The following is an 18,673-nucleotide window of genomic DNA, read 5'->3' as shown; positions in this document are numbered from 1 at the left end:
CGTGTGGTTGAAATAACTGACAGAAGTAAAACTGCTAGACAAGTGAGCTTGTTGCCATTAAAAGCGCGAAAGTGAATCCGATAGAATCACTCACTCAACATCGCGTTGTGATGTTTGGCTGAATCCACAACAGAGACTATAAAAAGGTATGAAAGCTAAATGTGGTGTTCAATCGCCGATCACTAAATAGGGTCGTGTTTGTCGTTGTTACCAAGCATGGGATCTAAATTGATTGCTCATTTTAACGCGAAAAAAAACAGGATATCATGTGCTCACCGGGAACATATAAACAGGATATCATGTGCTCACCGGGAACATATATGTTCCCGGTGAGCACATGATATCCTGTTTTTTTTCGCGTTCCCGGTGAGCGAGTCGTGATTGAAGTTGCCAACCAAGCAACCAAGCATGGGATCTAAATTGATTGCTCATTTTAACGCGAAAAAAAACAGGATATCATGTGCTCACCGGGAACATATATGTTCCCGGTGAGCACATGATATCCTGTTTATATGTTCCCGGTGAGCACATGATATCCTGTTTTTTTTCGCGTTCCCGGTGAGCGAGTCGTGATTGAAGTTGCCATTACGACCTGTTAATATGGAAATGTTGTTTCGTGTCACCAAAAAGTCATATGTGACTGTGTAACATATTCTAATTTGTCAAATATATATTAATGTATACTTTTAATGTTACCTGTAACAGTCGCGGGTTCTTATGTGGGAAATAGTTCCTTTTCCAGATCTTGCTCCTACATTGCGCCCGGCGCCGTACTTTATATGTTTATGTCATACAAACAGTATTTTATGAGGATGTCTGAGAATCAATCAGTTTGTGAAACAGTATTCGTCAACGAACAGTTGTCGGTTGTTCTTTACTGGTCACAAAATTTTAGAAAAACACGTTTCAACGACATTAACTGATCAAGAGATGGAGCATCTACATTTAATTCGTTCACTACTGGAGAAACGTGCAATGTGTTGTTTTCACCAGGGGGTGGCGGCCTTGCTTTCTTTTGGCTAATTGTTATTCTCACGAATACGTATTAAAAATCTTTAATAATCTGATTTTTAAAAAGTTTGACTTGCTGCATCCCCGAGTTTGATATTTTATAAGTTTTATATTCTGTGTCCGTTTCCCAATAATAAAATTGGAAACAGTCGTCATTTATAAAATGTAAACTCAGTAATAGACTGAGCGCTGTCTAAATTTTTTTTTTTTGAAATGTGTGGGATTTTGACACATTGTTTAAAGGTTTATTGAATGATTCTTGTAAATCTTCGCTCCACGTTTTCAGCATATTGTCAATTTGCAACCAAGGCAATCAATAACAGACTCAATGTCCAATGTATAGATTAAACTGTTGAATGGACTGGCCATTATGTGGCTTTCCCTTCATATAAAGAACGTGTGAAAGAACATTTCAGCTTTCATCATTTTTTTATTATTATCTGTATTTGTTCAGGGCCGTTTCCTTATGCTAATCACATGAACAGTATTGCACATCAAATTTACAAACAGTCAGCATTCATAATCTCGTAATATTTTCACTTCAATTTTCACTTCAAACAGGATATCATGTGCTCACCGGGAACATATAAACAGGATATCATGTGCTCACCGGGAACATATATGTTCCCGGTGAGCACATGATATCCTGTTTTTTTTCGCGTTAAAATGAAGGATATCATGTGCTCACCGGGAACATATAAACAGGATATCATGTGCTCACCGGGAACATATATGTTCCCGGTGAGCACATGATATCCTGTTTTTTTTCGCGTTAAAATGAGCAATCAATTTAGATCCCATGCTTGGTTGCTCATTTTAACATATATGTTCCCGGTGAGCACATGATATCCTGTTTTTTTTCGCGTTCCCGGTGAGCGAGTCGTGATTGAAGTTGCCATTACGACCTGTTAATATGGAAATGTTGTTTCGTGTCACCAAAAAGTCATATGTGACTGTGTAACATATTCTAATTTGTCAAATATATATTAATGTATACTTTTAATGTTACCTGTAACAGTCGCGGGTTCTTATGTGGGAAATAGTTCCTTTTCCAGATCTTGCTCCTACATTGCGCCCGGCGCCGTACTTTATATGTTTATGTCATACAAACAGTATTTTATGAGGATGTCTGAGAATCAATCAGTTTGTGAAACAGTATTCGTCAACGAACAGTTGTCGGTTGTTCTTTACTGGTCACAAAATTTTAGAAAAACACGTTTCAACGACATTAACTGATCAAGAGATGGAGCATCTACATTTAATTCGTTCACTACTGGAGAAACGTGCAATGTGTTGTTTTCACCAGGGGGTGGCGGCCTTGCTTTCTTTTGGCTAATTGTTATTCTCACGAATACGTATTAAAAATCTTTAATAATCTGATTTTTTAAAAGTTTGACTTGCTGCATCCCCGAGTTTGATATTTTATATGTTTTATATTCTGTGTCCGTTTCCCAATAATAAAATTGGAAACAGTCGTCATTTATAAAATGTAAACTCAGTAATAGACTGAGCGCTGTCTAAATTTTTTTTTTTTAAATGTGTGGGATTTTGACACATTGTTTAAAGGTTTATTGAATGATTCTTGTAAATCTTCGCTCCACGTTTTCAGCATATTGTCAATTTGCAACCAAGGCAATCAATAACAGACTCAATGTCCAATGTATAGATTAAACTGTTGAATGGACTGGCCATTATGTGGCTTTCCCTTCATATAAAGAACGTGTGAAAGAACATTTCAGCTTTCATCATTTTTTTATTATTATCTGTATTTGTTCAGGGCCGTTTCCTTATGCTAATCACATGAACAGTATTGCACATCAAATTTACAAACAGTCAGCATTCATAATCTCGTAATATTTTCACTTCAATTTTCACTTCAAACAGGATATCATGTGCTCACCGGGAACATATAAACAGGATATCATGTGCTCACCGGGAACATATATGTTCCCGGTGAGCACATGATATCCTGTTTTTTTTCGCGTTAAAATGAAGGATATCATGTGCTCACCGGGAACATATAAACAGGATATCATGTGCTCACCGGGAACATATATGTTCCCGGTGAGCACATGATATCCTGTTTTTTTTCGCGTTAAAATGAGCAATCAATTTAGATCCCATGCTTGGTTGCTCATTTTAACATATATGTTCCCGGTGAGCACATGATATCCTGTTTTTTTTCGCGTTCCCGGTGAGCGAGTCGTGATTGAAGTTGCCATTACGACCTGTTAATATGGAAATGTTGTTTCGTGTCACCAAAAAGTCATATGTGACTGTGTAACATATTCTAATTTGTCAAATATATATTAATGTATACTTTTAATGTTACCTGTAACAGTCGCGGGTTCTTATGTGGGAAATAGTTCCTTTTCCAGATCTTGCTCCTACATTGCGCCCGGCGCCGTACTTTATATGTTTATGTCATACAAACAGTATTTTATGAGGATGTCTGAGAATCAATCAGTTTGTGAAACAGTATTCGTCAACGAACAGTTGTCGGTTGTTCTTTACTGGTCACAAAATTTTAGAAAAACACGTTTCAACGACATTAACTGATCAAGAGATGGAGCATCTACATTTAATTCGTTCACTACTGGAGAAACGTGCAATGTGTTGTTTTCACCAGGGGGTGGCGGCCTTGCTTTCTTTTGGCTAATTGTTATTCTCACGAATACGTATTAAAAATCTTTAATAATCTGATTTTTAAAAAGTTTGACTTGCTGCATCCCCGAGTTTGATATTTTATATGTTTTATATTCTGTGTCCGTTTCCCAATAATAAAATTGGAAACAGTCGTCATTTATAAAATGTAAACTCAGTAATAGACTGAGCGCTGTCTAAATTTTTTTTTTTTAAATGTGTGGGATTTTGACACATTGTTTAAAGGTTTATTGAATGATTCTTGTAAATCTTCGCTCCACGTTTTCAGCATATTGTCAATTTGCAACCAAGGCAATCAATAACAGACTCAATGTCCAATGTATAGATTAAACTGTTGAATGGACTGGCCATTATGTGGCTTTCCCTTCATATAAAGAACGTGTGAAAGAACATTTCAGCTTTCATCATTTTTTTATTATTATCTGTATTTGTTCAGGGCCGTTTCCTTATGCTAATCACATGAACAGTATTGCACATCAAATTTACAAACAGTCAGCATTCATAATCTCGTAATATTTTCACTTCAATTTTCACTTCAAACAGGATATCATGTGCTCACCGGGAACATATAAACAGGATATCATGTGCTCACCGGGAACATATATGTTCCCGGTGAGCACATGATATCCTGTTTTTTTTCGCGTTAAAATGAAGGATATCATGTGCTCACCGGGAACATATAAACAGGATATCATGTGCTCACCGGGAACATATATGTTCCCGGTGAGCACATGATATCCTGTTTTTTTTTCGCGTTAAAATGAGCAATCAATTTAGATCCCATGCTTGGTTGCTCATTTTAACATATATGTTCCCGGTGAGCACATGATATCCTGTTTTTTTTTCGCGTTCCCGGTGAGCGAGTCGTGATTGAAGTTGCCATTACGACCTGTTAATATGGAAATGTTGTTTCGTGTCACCAAAAAGTCATATGTGACTGTGTAACATATTCTAATTTGTCAAATATATATTAATGTATACTTTTAATGTTACCTGTAACAGTCGCGGGTTCTTATGTGGGAAATAGTTCCTTTTCCAGATCTTGCTCCTACATTGCGCCCGGCGCCGTACTTTATATGTTTATGTCATACAAACAGTATTTTATGAGGATGTCTGAGAATCAATCAGTTTGTGAAACAGTATTCGTCAACGAACAGTTGTCGGTTGTTCTTTACTGGTCACAAAATTTTAGAAAAACACGTTTCAACGACATTAACTGATCAAGAGATGGAGCATCTACATTTAATTCGTTCACTACTGGAGAAACGTGCAATGTGTTTTTTTCACCAGGGGGTGGCGGCCTTGCTTTCTTTTGGCTAATTGTTATTCTCACGAATACGTATTAAAAATCTTTAATAATCTGATTTTTAAAAAGTTTGACTTGCTGCATCCCCGAGTTTGATATTTTATATGTTTTATATTCTGTGTCCGTTTCCCAATAATAAAATTGGAAACAGTCGTCATTTATAAAATGTAAACTCAGTAATAGACTGAGCGCTGTCTAAATTTTTTTTTTTTAAATGTGTGGGATTTTGACACATTGTTTAAAGGTTTATTGAATGATTCTTGTAAATCTTCGCTCCACGTTTTCAGCATATTGTCAATTTGCAACCAAGGCAATCAATAACAGACTCAATGTCCAATGTATAGATTAAACTGTTGAATGGACTGGCCATTATGTGGCTTTCCCTTCATATAAAGAACGTGTGAAAGAACATTTCAGCTTTCATCATTTTTTTATTATTATCTGTATTTGTTCAGGGCCGTTTCCTTATGCTAATCACATGAACAGTATTGCACATAAAATTTACAAACAGTCAGCATTCATAATCTCGTAATATTTTCACTTCAATGAAAATTAATTTTAACATGTTGAAAGTAATTTTAGATGTAAAACAATAATGAAAATAGTAATGCTTGATCTCAAACCGGCTGTACAAGCAGATGGAACTTACAATACAAGCTCTTCACAGGTATTTCAGCAGCATCTGCTGGTTTTCTGTGCATAATTGAAGTCATTAGATTGGCTACAAAGTCCACATGCCTTGTTTCCAAGGCTTTAATAGGCTGTTAACTGAAAGGAATCCACACAAACCCAGACACAGCGCCCCCTCCAGGACTGGAGTCAGAGACCATGCACCCATAAACACTTGTTTCGTAGAAAAACTCACTGTGAACTGTTTTTGTTGAGACTGCAGTTCATTCACCTTATTGTTTAATTGGCTGCCAGAAACTATTCTCCCTGCAGTTCCTGCTGCAGAGGAAGGTCACGGCAGTCTGTGTGAAGCAGTGGTCTCCAACCCTGGTCCTGGAGAGCTACAGGGTCTGCTGCTTTTTGTTTTCACCTTAAAATCAGCACCCAATTGAGACCCAAGACACCAGGTGAGTTGAGTTAACTGTAATCAACTGCTCTAATTGATTCATGAAGTGAAGAATCACTATGAAAACCAGCAGACCCTGTAGCTCTCCAGGACCAGGTTTGGAGACCACTGATGTGAAGCCTTCACACAGACACATGGGTCATGTGCAGACATTGACAGTTTAAACTGGAGGTCCTCAGACCTGCTACTGGAGAGGTGCAGCGTTCGCTGGCTTATGTTCTCATCTCAAGATCAGCAGCTGATTCAGAGCAAGAAAAACAGTAACTTAACAGTCTGTGTGACCAAGCAGGGGGGTGTTTCACAAAGCAGGATAACTGGGTTAGCTGGATAACTGCGCTGAGTAAAACCCAGAACCATCCCAAAATCTGGAACATGGACTGAAGTAAAGAGAGCTGTTCCGGGTTGTACTCAGCGCGGTGATCCAGCTAACCCAGTGTCCTGCTCCCTGAAATACCCCCCAGTTCAGTCGCAGGAGGCCAGGCGAGGTGTGTTACCTGTGTAATCAACCGTTTTATCTGACCAGTGAGGTGTGGAGTAAGACAGCAGCAGACTGTGGCTCTGCAGCACCTGGGTTGAGAGTGCCTGCTCTGAATGATCGGATCTGAGGGAGCAGGGACCTGCAGCTCCGGGTGGAGACCAGCAGGGGGCGCAGCACTTAAAGGATCAGTTAAAGCCATCGATTACACTCTTATCCTCACCTCGCCTGCTTTCTTGGGTGTGAAACGGTTGCTGATTTTAAGGTGAAAACAGAAAGCAGCCCCCCGTGGAGTCGCTTATCCCTGCGATGGCGGACAGCCACCGCCGCGTTGCCTTAAAGTCTCTCGTAGCCTTGCGCACTGTTGTCTCGGATAATCAGGTAGGTGAGGACGGCAATTAGGCAGATCCCCACAGCCGCCCCCCCTAAAACGATCGGGATGACCCGTCTGTTGAAGTCAGTCCAGCACTCTTCCTCTGAAATGACAACAGGGAAAAATAAAAAAATCAGTTCAGCTGAATGTAATGGATTAAAGCTGTCAGTCACTCAGCTGATCCACCGCACCTGCTTTCTTGGGTCTGAGCTGGTCACTGATTGTACGGTGAAAACAAAAACCAGGCGCTGTGACCTGCCAGAATCCGGGTTTAGAACCCCTTTCCAGACCGGATACTCAGATACGACCCTGGAGGTCCGCAGGGCTTCTTTTCCACCTGAGACTTAATTGATTAATTAATTGATTAACATCACTGATTGGTCTGAGATCTCACTCACCTGCTGTCCCTGATTAAAGGGGAGAATGAAAACTCAAGGTCAAGATTTGATTTGAGTGTCTCAGAGGTGCAGAACTCTGGTCCTAGAGAGTTGGTCTGTGCTGGTTTTTGTTTCAACCAGTTACCTTCACTTTAGCTTTCGGAGAGCTCCATAAACTATGCTGGTTCACCCCTGTACTTGAGCACAGTAAAATCTTTAGGACGCACTTGCAGTCTGTGGCTGCAGCTGGTGCTTATACATAAGTCAGATCAAGAAATGATCGAGCTAATTAAATAATTAGGAGCAGAAGTTGACACAAAATCCTGAAACGGATCGGCTGTTGTACCCCCGGAGCACAGAGCAGTGGTGTTCAGTCCAGGCCCCAGATAACTGCAGGGAATGCAGGTGTTCATTGCTGCCCAGCACTTAATTGATCCATTTAAACCATTGATTAATCAGCTCATCTGGTTTCTTTGGTCTGATTTGGTTTCTGATTTTTAGGCAAAAAATAAAAAGAGCCCCTCTGTGGCTCTTTGGGGAGCCAGAGTGAGTGTCGCTGGTGTAACCACAAAGTTCTGTCCCTGATTAACGGTGCTTTGTGATTAATAAATGCACCAGGTAGGAGTGTCTGTTTACCATAAGTCTGATCTCAACTGCTTTTTCTTTGTTTTTGTCCACTGTGCCAGTCGACAGCAGAATCAAACCCACCCGTTCCAAATTTGCTGCCGGTTATTCCAGACGCTTGAATCTTAGCGTTTGTAATCTTGACGCTGAGGTTCTCGGCGAACTGAAGTGTCGTCCAGGCGTCACACTTGTAGCAACGTCCAGCGCTGACCTTGAACAACATCGCTTCGGTGATTACGCCTTCGAAGAGCTCTCCTAGAGGCGGTGCGAGACGTTCGGTGAGGTGAATCATCTTAGCCACCTTATTTTAGTTTTCTAGTAGCACGACAAACGCAAAAACAGTACTTACGCTTGCAGTCTTTGCAGACGGATGTTTCCAAACTGGCTCGGACTGTAGTCACGTATGACATCTTTTCTTCCTGTTGACAAAGCCATGACCTTGAAAGTTGTGTTTATCCTCTAAAACCACACACTGGTTTTTGCCAGGACCTGACTTTCGCCTGGGTAGCGTGCTCGCCAGACAGGATAAGAGAATGAGAGCCAAATTAAAACCCAAAACTGAGGGCAGGGGTCACGGTTGTGGAGGTGGTATCGGCAGTACATCTTGTATACTCTTGTACCCAGTGGCCTTAGTTTACTTTACATGGGGTCTTTCTTTCTACTTTTATCTTACGCCCATTTTATTCAGTTGTGATTTTCCAAAAGCAACAAAAAGTTAACATGCAGCCATAAGCGATATGGCAATTTTACAGTTTAACCCAGTGGTGTCAAACTCGTTGCCATGGAGGGCCGTGTGTATGCAGGTTTTCATTCCAACCAATTAATGCTGCCTTAATTGAGTCCAATTACTCATTCAGCCATATGCGTTCAACTGCATTGAAGCACAGAATATAAGAATTTTTATTTAGACAATGCGGGTCACCATAGACGTCGGGTCACCATTGTGCACAAACCTGCATCCCTAATTCAGCAAATAATTTAACTAATTATATAATCAAGATCTGAGGCTGGAATGAAAACCTGCATACACACGGCCCTCCATGGCAACGAGTTTGACACCACTGGTTTAACCAGTCAGCAGTGTGACTGTTTATAGGGCTGCCAATCAGAAGTGCAGTTGAGGTGAATATCCGTGTCTACAAATGGCTTGCTTTTCCATCAGGAGGGTTTTTTTTTGAACATTACTGTCTGGTTTGTAACTTGGTAACAGAGTGAGTCTTTATGCCGCGGCGTAGTGACCCGTTATAACGCAGCTGGAGTCGTTTCGCGTGGCGTTTAAAGCTCGCCGCGACCGCGGACGCTTCCTCCGCCAGCTCTTTGTTCTCACGCGCGTGGGGCGTAGGCTCCGCCCCCTCTGAGTCACTCACACCGTTATCCGCGTGCGGGTGGTCGGCCGGGTCACTGCGGCGGTTTCCTGTGGGGGATCTGACATCACGCAGACAGACAGAGGAGGCGCATCCTGCACCTTACCACGCACTCTCAACTGCATACCTCGCGAAAGGTGAAGTCCAGACGCCCCCCAGGGAAATTCAGGGTCAGATTGGAAGTCTTTGGTCCACACTGTCCGGTTCCCCTGGTGGAGGAGGGGTCGATATTGAAATACAGCGTGTTCTGCAAAACAAATAAGCAAGGTCACTTCGACAACAAATGACAACATGTTTCTGAGTACTGAGAGAGTATTAGGAGTACATGTGCTCAGTATTTATTACCCCCCCGCATCACTGAGGTGCACTGAAATCATAACGAGAGAGAGAGACGGGGGTGAGAGGGAGGAAGAGGGAAGAGAGAGAGGGAGGAAGGGGGGGGGAGGAGAGGAGTGAGAGAGTGAGAGCTGGAACGAGAGGGAGAGAGAGACCCCAGCTGACTGACCTTGTTCTCGGTGACTTTGTACTGCACCCCCATTTGAGCTTTGAGGCACTCTGAGCCGTTGCGGTCGATGATGTCATAGGTCCCTGTAGGCGGCTGTTTTGGGTTACGGACAAGGAGGGGTGTCCAGTTTGTGGGGTGCTGTGATGGGGTCCCACTGGAGGGTGGTGTTGTTGCCTGGTTCCCGCTGGTCTTGGGGGGGCCTGCGCCCTCTCCTGTCTCTGTGGCTGAGCTGGTCCCTGTTTGGGGATGGGAGGGGGGCGGGTTCACATGAGTCTGTCTCACCCACAAGTCACAGTGTTGTTTCACGCTGGTGGTGCTGACGCACGAGTCATCACCCTTCTCATCGCTTCAGTTTCGCCATGACTACCTGTGAGAACGTTCTAGAACAGAACATTCATTTTTGATGAAACGCTTCCCATGACAGTTCCTTTAAAAAGAACTGAGAAACCACTTTTTGATGATTCTTGCATAGTTGTGTGCCGAATAAAACGTCTTTTCTGTAGACTTATCTTGTAGGTTCCTTGCATGCTGTGTCTTTCTAGAGGATGGTAAATGGTAAATGGACTGCATTTATATAGCACTTTTATCCAAAGCTCTTTACAATTGATGCCTCTCATTCACCAGAGCAGTTAGGGCTTAGGTGTCTTGCTCAGGGACACTTCGACATGCCCAGGGTGGGGATCGAACCAGCAACCCTCACATCCTAAGGTTTGTATATACAATATCGTCGCTTGGCAAAAAAAAAAAAAAACACTTTATCCTGTAAGTAAGCTGCATTGCTTAGGCTTTTACAGCATTTTTAATGATGCATATTCAAGGGTTTTATGAAAATGTAAATGAAAGCGCCGTTTTTAGCTGTTGAAAACGAGCCGTGGAGTTACAGAGTTGACAGCGAAAGCAGAATGTGTGAAAAGCGTCGCTTGTGTCAGTTCCCGTGAACTCTCGCCGTCTCGTGAACGCTCGCCGGTGTGATGTCGCGCAGCCGCGTGTCCCGATGCACAGCTGCGTGTCCCGATGCGCAGCCGCGTGTCCCGATGCGCAGCCGCGTGTCCCGATGCGCAGCCGCGAGGCGGTAAGCGGTACAGAAAGTGGCGGTAAGGAGAGACTCACCCGTCCCCAGCAGGACGCAGAGGAGCAGAAGCACCGCTCTGTGCTCGACGGTGACGAGCCTGTTCTCCATCCGAGTGCTTCAGTGGGGGCCCGCGGCGCTGCTGGGGTGCGTCTGAGGGGGAACTCGCGCGCGGGGACAGGGTGTAGCGTAGCGCAGTGGGAGGGGCGGAAGCGCCGTGTCTTTGGTGGGGTGGGGGCCTTGGTGGGACAGCGAGGTGAGAGATCTGTGGTGTGGTTTCGGCTGTGCCGCTGCAGCATTGCATCCTGGGTAGAGCCGTCTTCACAGGCTATGCATGGGGTCTTTTTGATCTGTGGAATTGCTGCGCAAGTTTGTTTAAGAAAAGGAGAAGTGATGGGGTGTGGACAGCAGCTCTGCGCTCTGAGTGCTATAAAATTGCATAATTAATGAGCAAAGCGTTCACACTTTTTTTTTTTTTTTCTTTCTCACTCTCCTTCAGACCAGTGCATGGATGGTTGTGCTCTTCGCTGCTTCTTCAAATTACCTCTAACAGGAAGTGATGAATATTGTTGCAGCAGTGTAGTATAATGGGTAAATGCCTGTAATGTAATGTAATATGTTGGCAGGCAGTGTTTGGATCTGGGCTCGTAAGGCTCTGCTCAGTGTGTTTTCTATGCGTTGTTATGCCTTATGGTGATCTTGAAACTGCAGTTGTTTTTGTTTATTATTGCAGGAAAATCAAATTGTGTTGGTATAATAATAGTAGGAGGATTCATAATAATAATAATAATAACACATAGCACCCTTTGTCTGAAGAACTTTAGAAGGGGGAGAAAAGTGCGGGAGTGTGAGGGGTGGGGGGGGGACTGTGGAATGGGAGCCATTTTGTGCCAATGCACTCAGTATATCAGCCAGGGTGGAGGCAGGGGAGGGGGGGGGGGGGTGATAATCAGGGTTCAGTCACAATCTCATGTCCAGAACCCAATCATTTAGGACCCTGTACTGTACTGTGAGATGTATTTGCGTAATGAAAATGTTTATCTGTACAAAATATGTGGTGTTTTCATATTGGTGTCATAGCTTAATTCTAGTACAAAATCTTTTTTCCTCTAGAATGTTCCTTGCTATTCCATGGAGTTTGCAGAGCAGTAATAATGAATCTTCAGGACACATGACTTTGTGTTGCTGTGTGATAATGGATCTTTAGAACACATGACTTTGTGTTGCTGTGTGATAATGGATCTTTAGAACACATGACTTTGTGTTGCTGTGTGATAATGGATCTTTAGGACACATGACTTTGTGTTGCTGTGTGATAATGGATCTTTAGGACACATGACTTTGTGTTGCTGTGTGATAATGGATCTTTAGGACACATGACTTTGTGTTGCTGTGTGATAATGAATCTTTAGGACACATGACTTAGTGTTGCTGTGTGATAATGAATCTTTAGGACACATGACTTAGTGTTGCTGTGTGATAATGGATCTTTAGGACACATGACTTTGTGTTGCTGTGTGATAATGGATCTTCAGGACACATGACTTTGTGTTGCTGTGTGATAATGGATCTTCAGGACACATGACTTTGTGTTGCTGTGTGATAATGGATCTTTAGGACACATGACTTTGTGTTGCTGTGCGATAATGGATCTTTAGGACACATGACTTTGTGTTGCTGTGTGATAATGGATCTTTAGGACACATGACTTTGTGTTGCTGTGTGATAATGGATCTCTAGGACACATGACTTTGTGTTGCTGTGTGATAATGGATCTCTAGGACACATGACTTTGTGTTGCTGTGTGATAATGGATCTTTAGGACACATGACTTTGTGTTGCTGTGTGATAATGGATCTTTAGGACACATGACTTTGTGCGGTTCTGCTTTCGCTGGCCTGCTCTTGAACCCCAGTCAGGCTGTGTGGGAGCTCGGCACAAATTCCAGGAAAGTATTTGACAATGTTGCTGTGTAGGATGGCTGGGCATAGCAAGCTGGGTCAAAGGTAGAGGAACACAGTATCTATTTAAACACACAGTTTTGTCAGCGTGATTAATGCAACTTTGCAGTTTGGAAAGCGTTTGATGAGGGGGTGGTGGGGGGCTGTGGGGGGGGGGGATGTTTGCTCATCCAAAGTCTCCGTTCGTTGCGACTGTAGCATTCTGTGGCCTCGCTGTGTCGTTTGTGGAACTGGCTCGCCCTCCCCGATCACAGCCTGCAGCTCTGAATCAGCGCAGGAGCAGCCTGTGGATCAGTGTGTTGCTGATTCATTTCTCTGCGGGTTATAATTCATAATGACGAAGCTGATTCATATCAGCGGTCCTGCAGATGTTTTTATTACGGTGTCGTCTCCTGCGCACTGTTCACTGTGAATGCATCGAAAACGTCGCAGATGCTTTCTTTCCAATAATTTATGCACTGGGCATGTCTTCATTCATTCAGTACTCATTTCTCAGAGATCACCGGTCAGTTTTTATTGGTTTTATTAACCTAATTAACTCAGTTATCAATGCAGTAAGTGGCCTGTGTCATTTTTTCATTATTTTGTGATGCCCCATTTGAGAGCACAAACAAGCACATTGGCTGTAAATGATTTGTTTTCTAATGATCATCACTGGTTTTTTTTTTTTTTTCTTCCACCATATTGTGAAGGGATTTCCGTTATGGGGGTGTGTGTCCTTGTTTAACAGTAGAGGGAGGAGACTGTGGGCAAGACAGAGAGAAATGGGGGGGGTGAGACGGAGAGAAACGGGGGTCTCGGGCGGTGAAATACAGATTTAGGATGTGGCTGTGTGTGGAGGACGCTCGTGTGGGTGGACCTGTGGGAGACTCCTTGAGGAGTGGCTGGTGAATGTGAGATATTGATTTTAATGCGCTCAGAGTCGTATGCACTCATCCTGACTGCCTCTCTGTCTCAGCAGGCCTATCGCGGGCTGGGGGAGGAGCCGCCGGCCGGAGGGGCGCTATATAACGCCAGTCAATCATTAGTGGACACGGGACCTCTGTGGAGAACGGGGGTGTGCTGTGCTGCTCGTCTGACCAGCTGCGGGATTCTGGGACCGTGCGGACGCTCAGCATGCGGGGGATCTGCTTTCTGCTCTTCGGCGCCGTCGGCCTGCTGCTGTGGCCGCAGGGGCGAGCGCAGGGGCTAGCGCTGGGGCCAGCGAAAGGGTCCAGCAGAGCGTTCTGCGACAACAAGGACGTGGAGGCCGGCGTGGACCTGGCGCTCGTGGCCCACAATGCCAAGCTGCAGCAGGGGAACCAGCTTGCGCTCTACCAGACCGTGGGAGCCTCGAAGGTGGGTGCCGCCCCGCTAACCCACACACCGCCTCCTCCACGGCTCTCCAAAAAATGTCGCATTTGCTAGTTCTGTCTCATGTCTTCACATTTTTAATAACCGTCAAGAATTCATATTGTTGCATTTGATAATTTAGCAGACGTTCTGTTCTATAAACTGAGACAACTTAGTCTTTTTTACGTAGCATTTATATATACAGCTGAACATTCGCTGAAAGCATTATATTTAATAATTTAGCAGACATTCTTGTCTACAGAAACAGACACAGCTTGGTCTTTTCACACACAATCCATTTCTACAGCTGGATATTTGCTGAAACTGTTCAGGTTGAGCACCTTGTTTGGGGACACAAAAGCAGTGCCTCCGCATGAGTGATACCTGCAACCCCTGGGTCATGAACCCAGCTGTGCAAACACAGAACACAGAGCAGTGTAATCTCCTTTTTTCAGGATGTGAACGAGTCCACCACTGTGTTCCGCCTGACGTTCCTCGTGCGAGAGTCTGACTGTCCAGTAGGGGGAGACAAAGAGTGGCGAGACTGTGACTACCTGCCTCAGCCCGATGCGGTGGTGAGTGCGCTTCCTGGCTCGTGGGGGGGGTCTGATAACCCTGTCGCTCAGACGTGTGAAACGTAATGAATGTGTGCACACTGTCCCTGTCCCCCAGGCTCCCAGCCCGTGCACAGCAGTGGTGTACAGGAACAACGCTGAAGAAAGCCTAGCCGTGGTTTCAGTCGAGTGCAAACCCTCAGGTAACACGCAACATCGCATTGATTTAGGGCATTATTATCGCATTATCTGCATTGTCACGCATGTTTGCATGCCTGCTCATAAATACCCAGCTCCCCATCCCTGGGGGGCAGAGATGAACCGTTGTTCTAAATGCGTCTGAGATGCCCCTGATGAATCGCAGTTTGAATGTGAGGAGGCTGTGCCGTTGAGAGTTCACATTGCGCTGTTGACACTTGGCAGACGCTGTCAGACTGAGTGACTCGCGAAGTCAGTGAACTCAAATAAAAGATGTAAAAAAATTATTTACACTGTAACTGGAACAGGGTTGAGTTCCACACCAAACGTTCATCAGAAACAGGTGTCTGTCTACAGGGTTATTGTCGTACCTTCTGGATTTTTGTTTCTGTACTTTAATTATCTCTCTCTTAGTGTTGCTGTCTAGGTCCATCGGCTGTTGACACAATAGCAGCTTAAGCTGTGTTAACTAAATTCACAAAATCCCAGATTGAATTCAGAAACAGAACTTCATAACTCCACAAACCTGGAAAAGACGGATACTCATGACCCCTTTTAGGTCACTCATTTTAACAAAATGGTCCTTAGTTCTGGGGAAAAAACGGAAAGATTCACAATAAAAAACATTTCACGTTCGTTGAATGTTAATCTGCAGGGCTGTCTGTGGGAAGCCTTCCGCAGGGCTGTCTGTGGGAAGCCTTCCGCAGGGCTGTCTGTGGGAAGCCTTCCGCAGGGCTGTCTGTGGGAAGCCTTCCGCAGGGCTGTCTGTGGGAAGCCTTCCGCAGGGCTGTGTGACGCAGGTCTGCTGGTTTACGTTTGTTGCGGGAGCGCCATCGCTGCAGCGGGATTAGAAACGCGTGTCCCGGCAGACGCAGAAGTTGTAGACGTTGTTTTTTTTCGCAGTGGAGCCCATGGTGGTTCCAGAGCGGGCGCAGTGTCTGGGCTGTCCCCAGAGGATCGACCTGGAGAGCGAGGACCTGAGGGAGCCCGTGTTGTCCTCCCTGTCCAAGTTCAACGCGGAGGGCGGCTCCAGCCACCACTTCCTGCTGCGCGAAATGGTGTCCGCCACACGGCAGGTGGGTCGTGCGTTTGGACCTCACACCGCGAGCCGAGCTGGGTACCGGTACAGGTTCTGCTTCATTCCCACTTTAACCACGTGTGGGTGGGTTTCAGTTGGCTCGGAAACAGCGTCGCATCGCACACCAGCGACCCCTGGTGGCCAGTTGGGGTCCCACAGGTACACATGCATCCAGGGCTGATTCCAATCGCTCATTTTATCCGTCCTCGTGTCCTCGGTCCTCGCGTGACCCGGATATCGATCGAGGTCCGCCATCTTTTAGGACATTCCAATCCATATAAAGGCGCCTTGGAGGAGAGAGGAGGGAGGAGGCTTCAGGAGGATGCTTCAGTGAGGACACACGAGTGCATCCTTTGTGGCGTATATACGATCCACCCGTGGATCGCCCCTCTGCCCATCAGCCACATCTGTAATTGATGTTGATGTTGACTGAACATGGACGTTCCATTTGCTTAATGCATGTTGGCTCGATTCCTTTGTTATTGTATCATATCCTCGCATCTCTTCCTCCATTGGGCAGAGCTAAGGAGCGAGGAGGAGATGCATGGAGTGAACATAGGCGTTTGGAATGAACCTGTAGTCTCACTCGCTCGCAGTGCCATAGGGGAGGCTGCACCAAAAGCATAACTAATTTATTAAAAGTTACACAGCTGGGACTCCCGTTAAGGCTCTGTACCAATGTGTGGATGGGCCCCACGGTCTGGTATCTGTTAAGGCACTGTTCCAGTGTGTGGATGGGCCCCATGGTCTGGTATCTGTTAAGGCTCTGTTCCAGTGTGTGGATGGGCCCCATGGTCTGGTATCTGTTAAGGCTCTGTTCCAGTGTGTGGATGGGCCCCATGGTCTGGTATCTGCTAAGGCTCTGTTCCAGTGTGTGGATGGGCCCCATGGTCTGGTATCTGCTAAGGCTCTGTTCCAGTGTGTGGATGGGCCCCATGGTCTGGTATCTGTTAAGGCTCTGTTCCAGTGTGTGGATGGGCCCCACGGTCTGGTATCTGTTAAGGCTCTGTTCCAGTGTGTGGATGGGCCCCACGGTCTGGTATCTGTTAAGGCTCTGTTCCAGTGTGTGGAAGGGTTTGTTTCATTGGGACAGCCTTATCTCACTGTACACCAGCGCCCCCAGCTGGTCAGTAAGGAACTCACACAGAAAGCTTCCTCCGTTGGTGTATTGTTGAGCGAGAAGCCCCCCCCCCCACCCCCCCACCCCCCCCCCCCCCCGAGAACAACATGTACCTGTCCCAGACTGCCATTGGGTGCAGGAAACACAGTTGGCGACACTGGATTGTAAAAAAGGGGGGGCTGTTTTTAAAGATTGGGGGGGGGGGGAGCTGTAGTTCTGAGTTGTCATACTGTTTGAATGGTTGGAATCTCTCCTGAGAGTAAAGCGCATATGGACTTCCTCATACTTGATTCTCCACTTCCTTGCAGGTAGTCGCAGGATTCAGGTATGACGTTCAGTTCTACCTGGAAAAAAGCAACTGCTCAAAAAGTGACTTCAAAGAGTTAACAGAGGAGTGCCACCCAGCTGAAACAGAACCAGTAAGACCACATTTCCATTTGCTTTTTTACTGAGGATGTCATATTCCCTTGTGTTTGCCTGAGTAAAATTTGTATTCTTTGACCTTTTAATGAACAAGTGAGGTTTAGTGCCAGAGTGCGGTCCTGATGTCTGATGTGTCCCGGTGTGCAGGAGTTTGCCAAGTGCAATTCCACCGTTTATATAGCGCCTTGGAGAAGAGAGGAACCTGAAGCTCACGTGAACTGTGAACGTATTGTCCAGGTGAGGCATCCCAACGTGTTTTCGCTGGATTGCTGTAACGGTAAAATAGACCCGCTGAAGATGACCCCCGTCCCCACCCCCCCAATTTTTCTTGGTGTTACTATGAGTCACATGCGTGCGTCGCCATCACTTTGCATCTCCTGTGAGACACGAACAATCAAAAGAAAAGTTTCTCAAAGTGCGTCAGTCTAGTTTTCTTCATGGCTCTGAGGCTGGTGTGAGTTTTATTTTATTTTATTTTTTAATCATCTGCACAGACGGGATTTTCTAGACGGAGACCTCCCGGCTGGTCCCCCCTCAGACACTTCAACAACTTCGCTGAGCGGGCAACAGCGGCGCCCCCCGTGAGCACGGCCCAAACCCTGGCCCCCCCGGCCCCAACACCAAACTCCTCGGAGGAGTCGCAGGAGGTGACCTCGCGGTCGCCCGCCACGGGCTCTGGAGCCACTCCAGATCCCGCCGACCTGCTCGAGCTCCCCCCGGCGTCTGAGCCCGTCAAGCCCTTCAACTGCCCCACCAAACCCTGGAAGCAGTTCGTCCCCCTCACCCCCCCTCCTCCTCCTCCCACCCCCCAAAAGAAGCCCACCCCCGCCCCAGAGCTCACGCTAGAAGACAATGGGGCCTTTAGCGACTTAGACTTGATATGATAGATGTAGCCCAGAAGGTTCATTTGTGACAGTTTCTCTACGTATTTCTTTTAAAATCTTCACAGGGAGGACAAAAAAGGTTTTGACTCTTAACAAGTTTTCAGTCTCACACTTTGTTACTGGCTTAAACAATGAGGGGGGAAAAATACTGCTCTTTTAATATTTTACGGATGCAGACGTGTATATATGCAAACTAATAAATGTTATCTAGACTTCTTAACATAGCCATGTATTGTGTTGCCACTGTCAGCTACAGAAACATATAGAGACTGTGCTAATA

General features: G+C 45.3%; 2 protein-coding genes across 3 annotated transcripts; one reads left to right on the top strand and one right to left on the bottom strand.

Annotated features, from left to right (window-relative positions):
- Positions 1-5,402: 5,402 nt before the first annotated feature.
- LOC118225526 (lysosome-associated membrane glycoprotein 3) lies at positions 5,403-11,090 on the bottom strand. 2 transcript variants are annotated; one of them, XR_004764843.1, is made up of 7 exons: positions 10,885-11,090; positions 9,775-10,010; positions 9,397-9,516; positions 8,255-8,324; positions 7,990-8,160; positions 6,163-7,007; positions 5,403-5,991 (listed from the first exon to the last, which is right to left on the bottom strand). XR_004764843.1 is itself a non-coding variant. In XM_035414011.1 (6 exons), the coding sequence occupies exons 1-6, from the start codon at positions 10,952-10,954 to the stop codon at positions 6,868-6,870; spliced, it is 807 nt and encodes a 268-aa protein (XP_035269902.1). In that variant the 5' UTR covers positions 10,955-11,090; the 3' UTR covers positions 6,062-6,867. The 2 variants fall into 2 exon arrangements, 1 of the variants encoding a protein (XP_035269902.1); XM_035414011.1 differs by lacking the exon at positions 5,403-5,991 and having other exon boundaries at positions 6,062-7,007.
- A 2,675-nt stretch (positions 11,091-13,765) lies between these two features.
- Positions 13,766-18,617, top strand: kng1 (kininogen 1). Its single transcript, XM_035414009.1, has 7 exons — positions 13,766-14,142; positions 14,592-14,711; positions 14,809-14,893; positions 15,792-15,964; positions 17,395-17,505; positions 17,657-17,746; positions 18,004-18,617. Exons 1-7 carry the CDS (start codon positions 13,921-13,923, stop codon positions 18,391-18,393), a joined length of 1,191 nt encoding a protein of 396 aa, XP_035269900.1. The 5' UTR covers positions 13,766-13,920; the 3' UTR covers positions 18,394-18,617.
- Positions 18,618-18,673: the final 56 nt, after the last annotated feature.

This window comes from Anguilla anguilla, chromosome 4, assembly GCF_013347855.1.
Source record: "Anguilla anguilla isolate fAngAng1 chromosome 4, fAngAng1.pri, whole genome shotgun sequence".
Lineage (NCBI taxonomy): Eukaryota > Metazoa > Chordata > Actinopteri > Anguilliformes > Anguillidae > Anguilla > Anguilla anguilla.
This window is presented reverse-complemented; position numbering and strand designations above follow the sequence as displayed.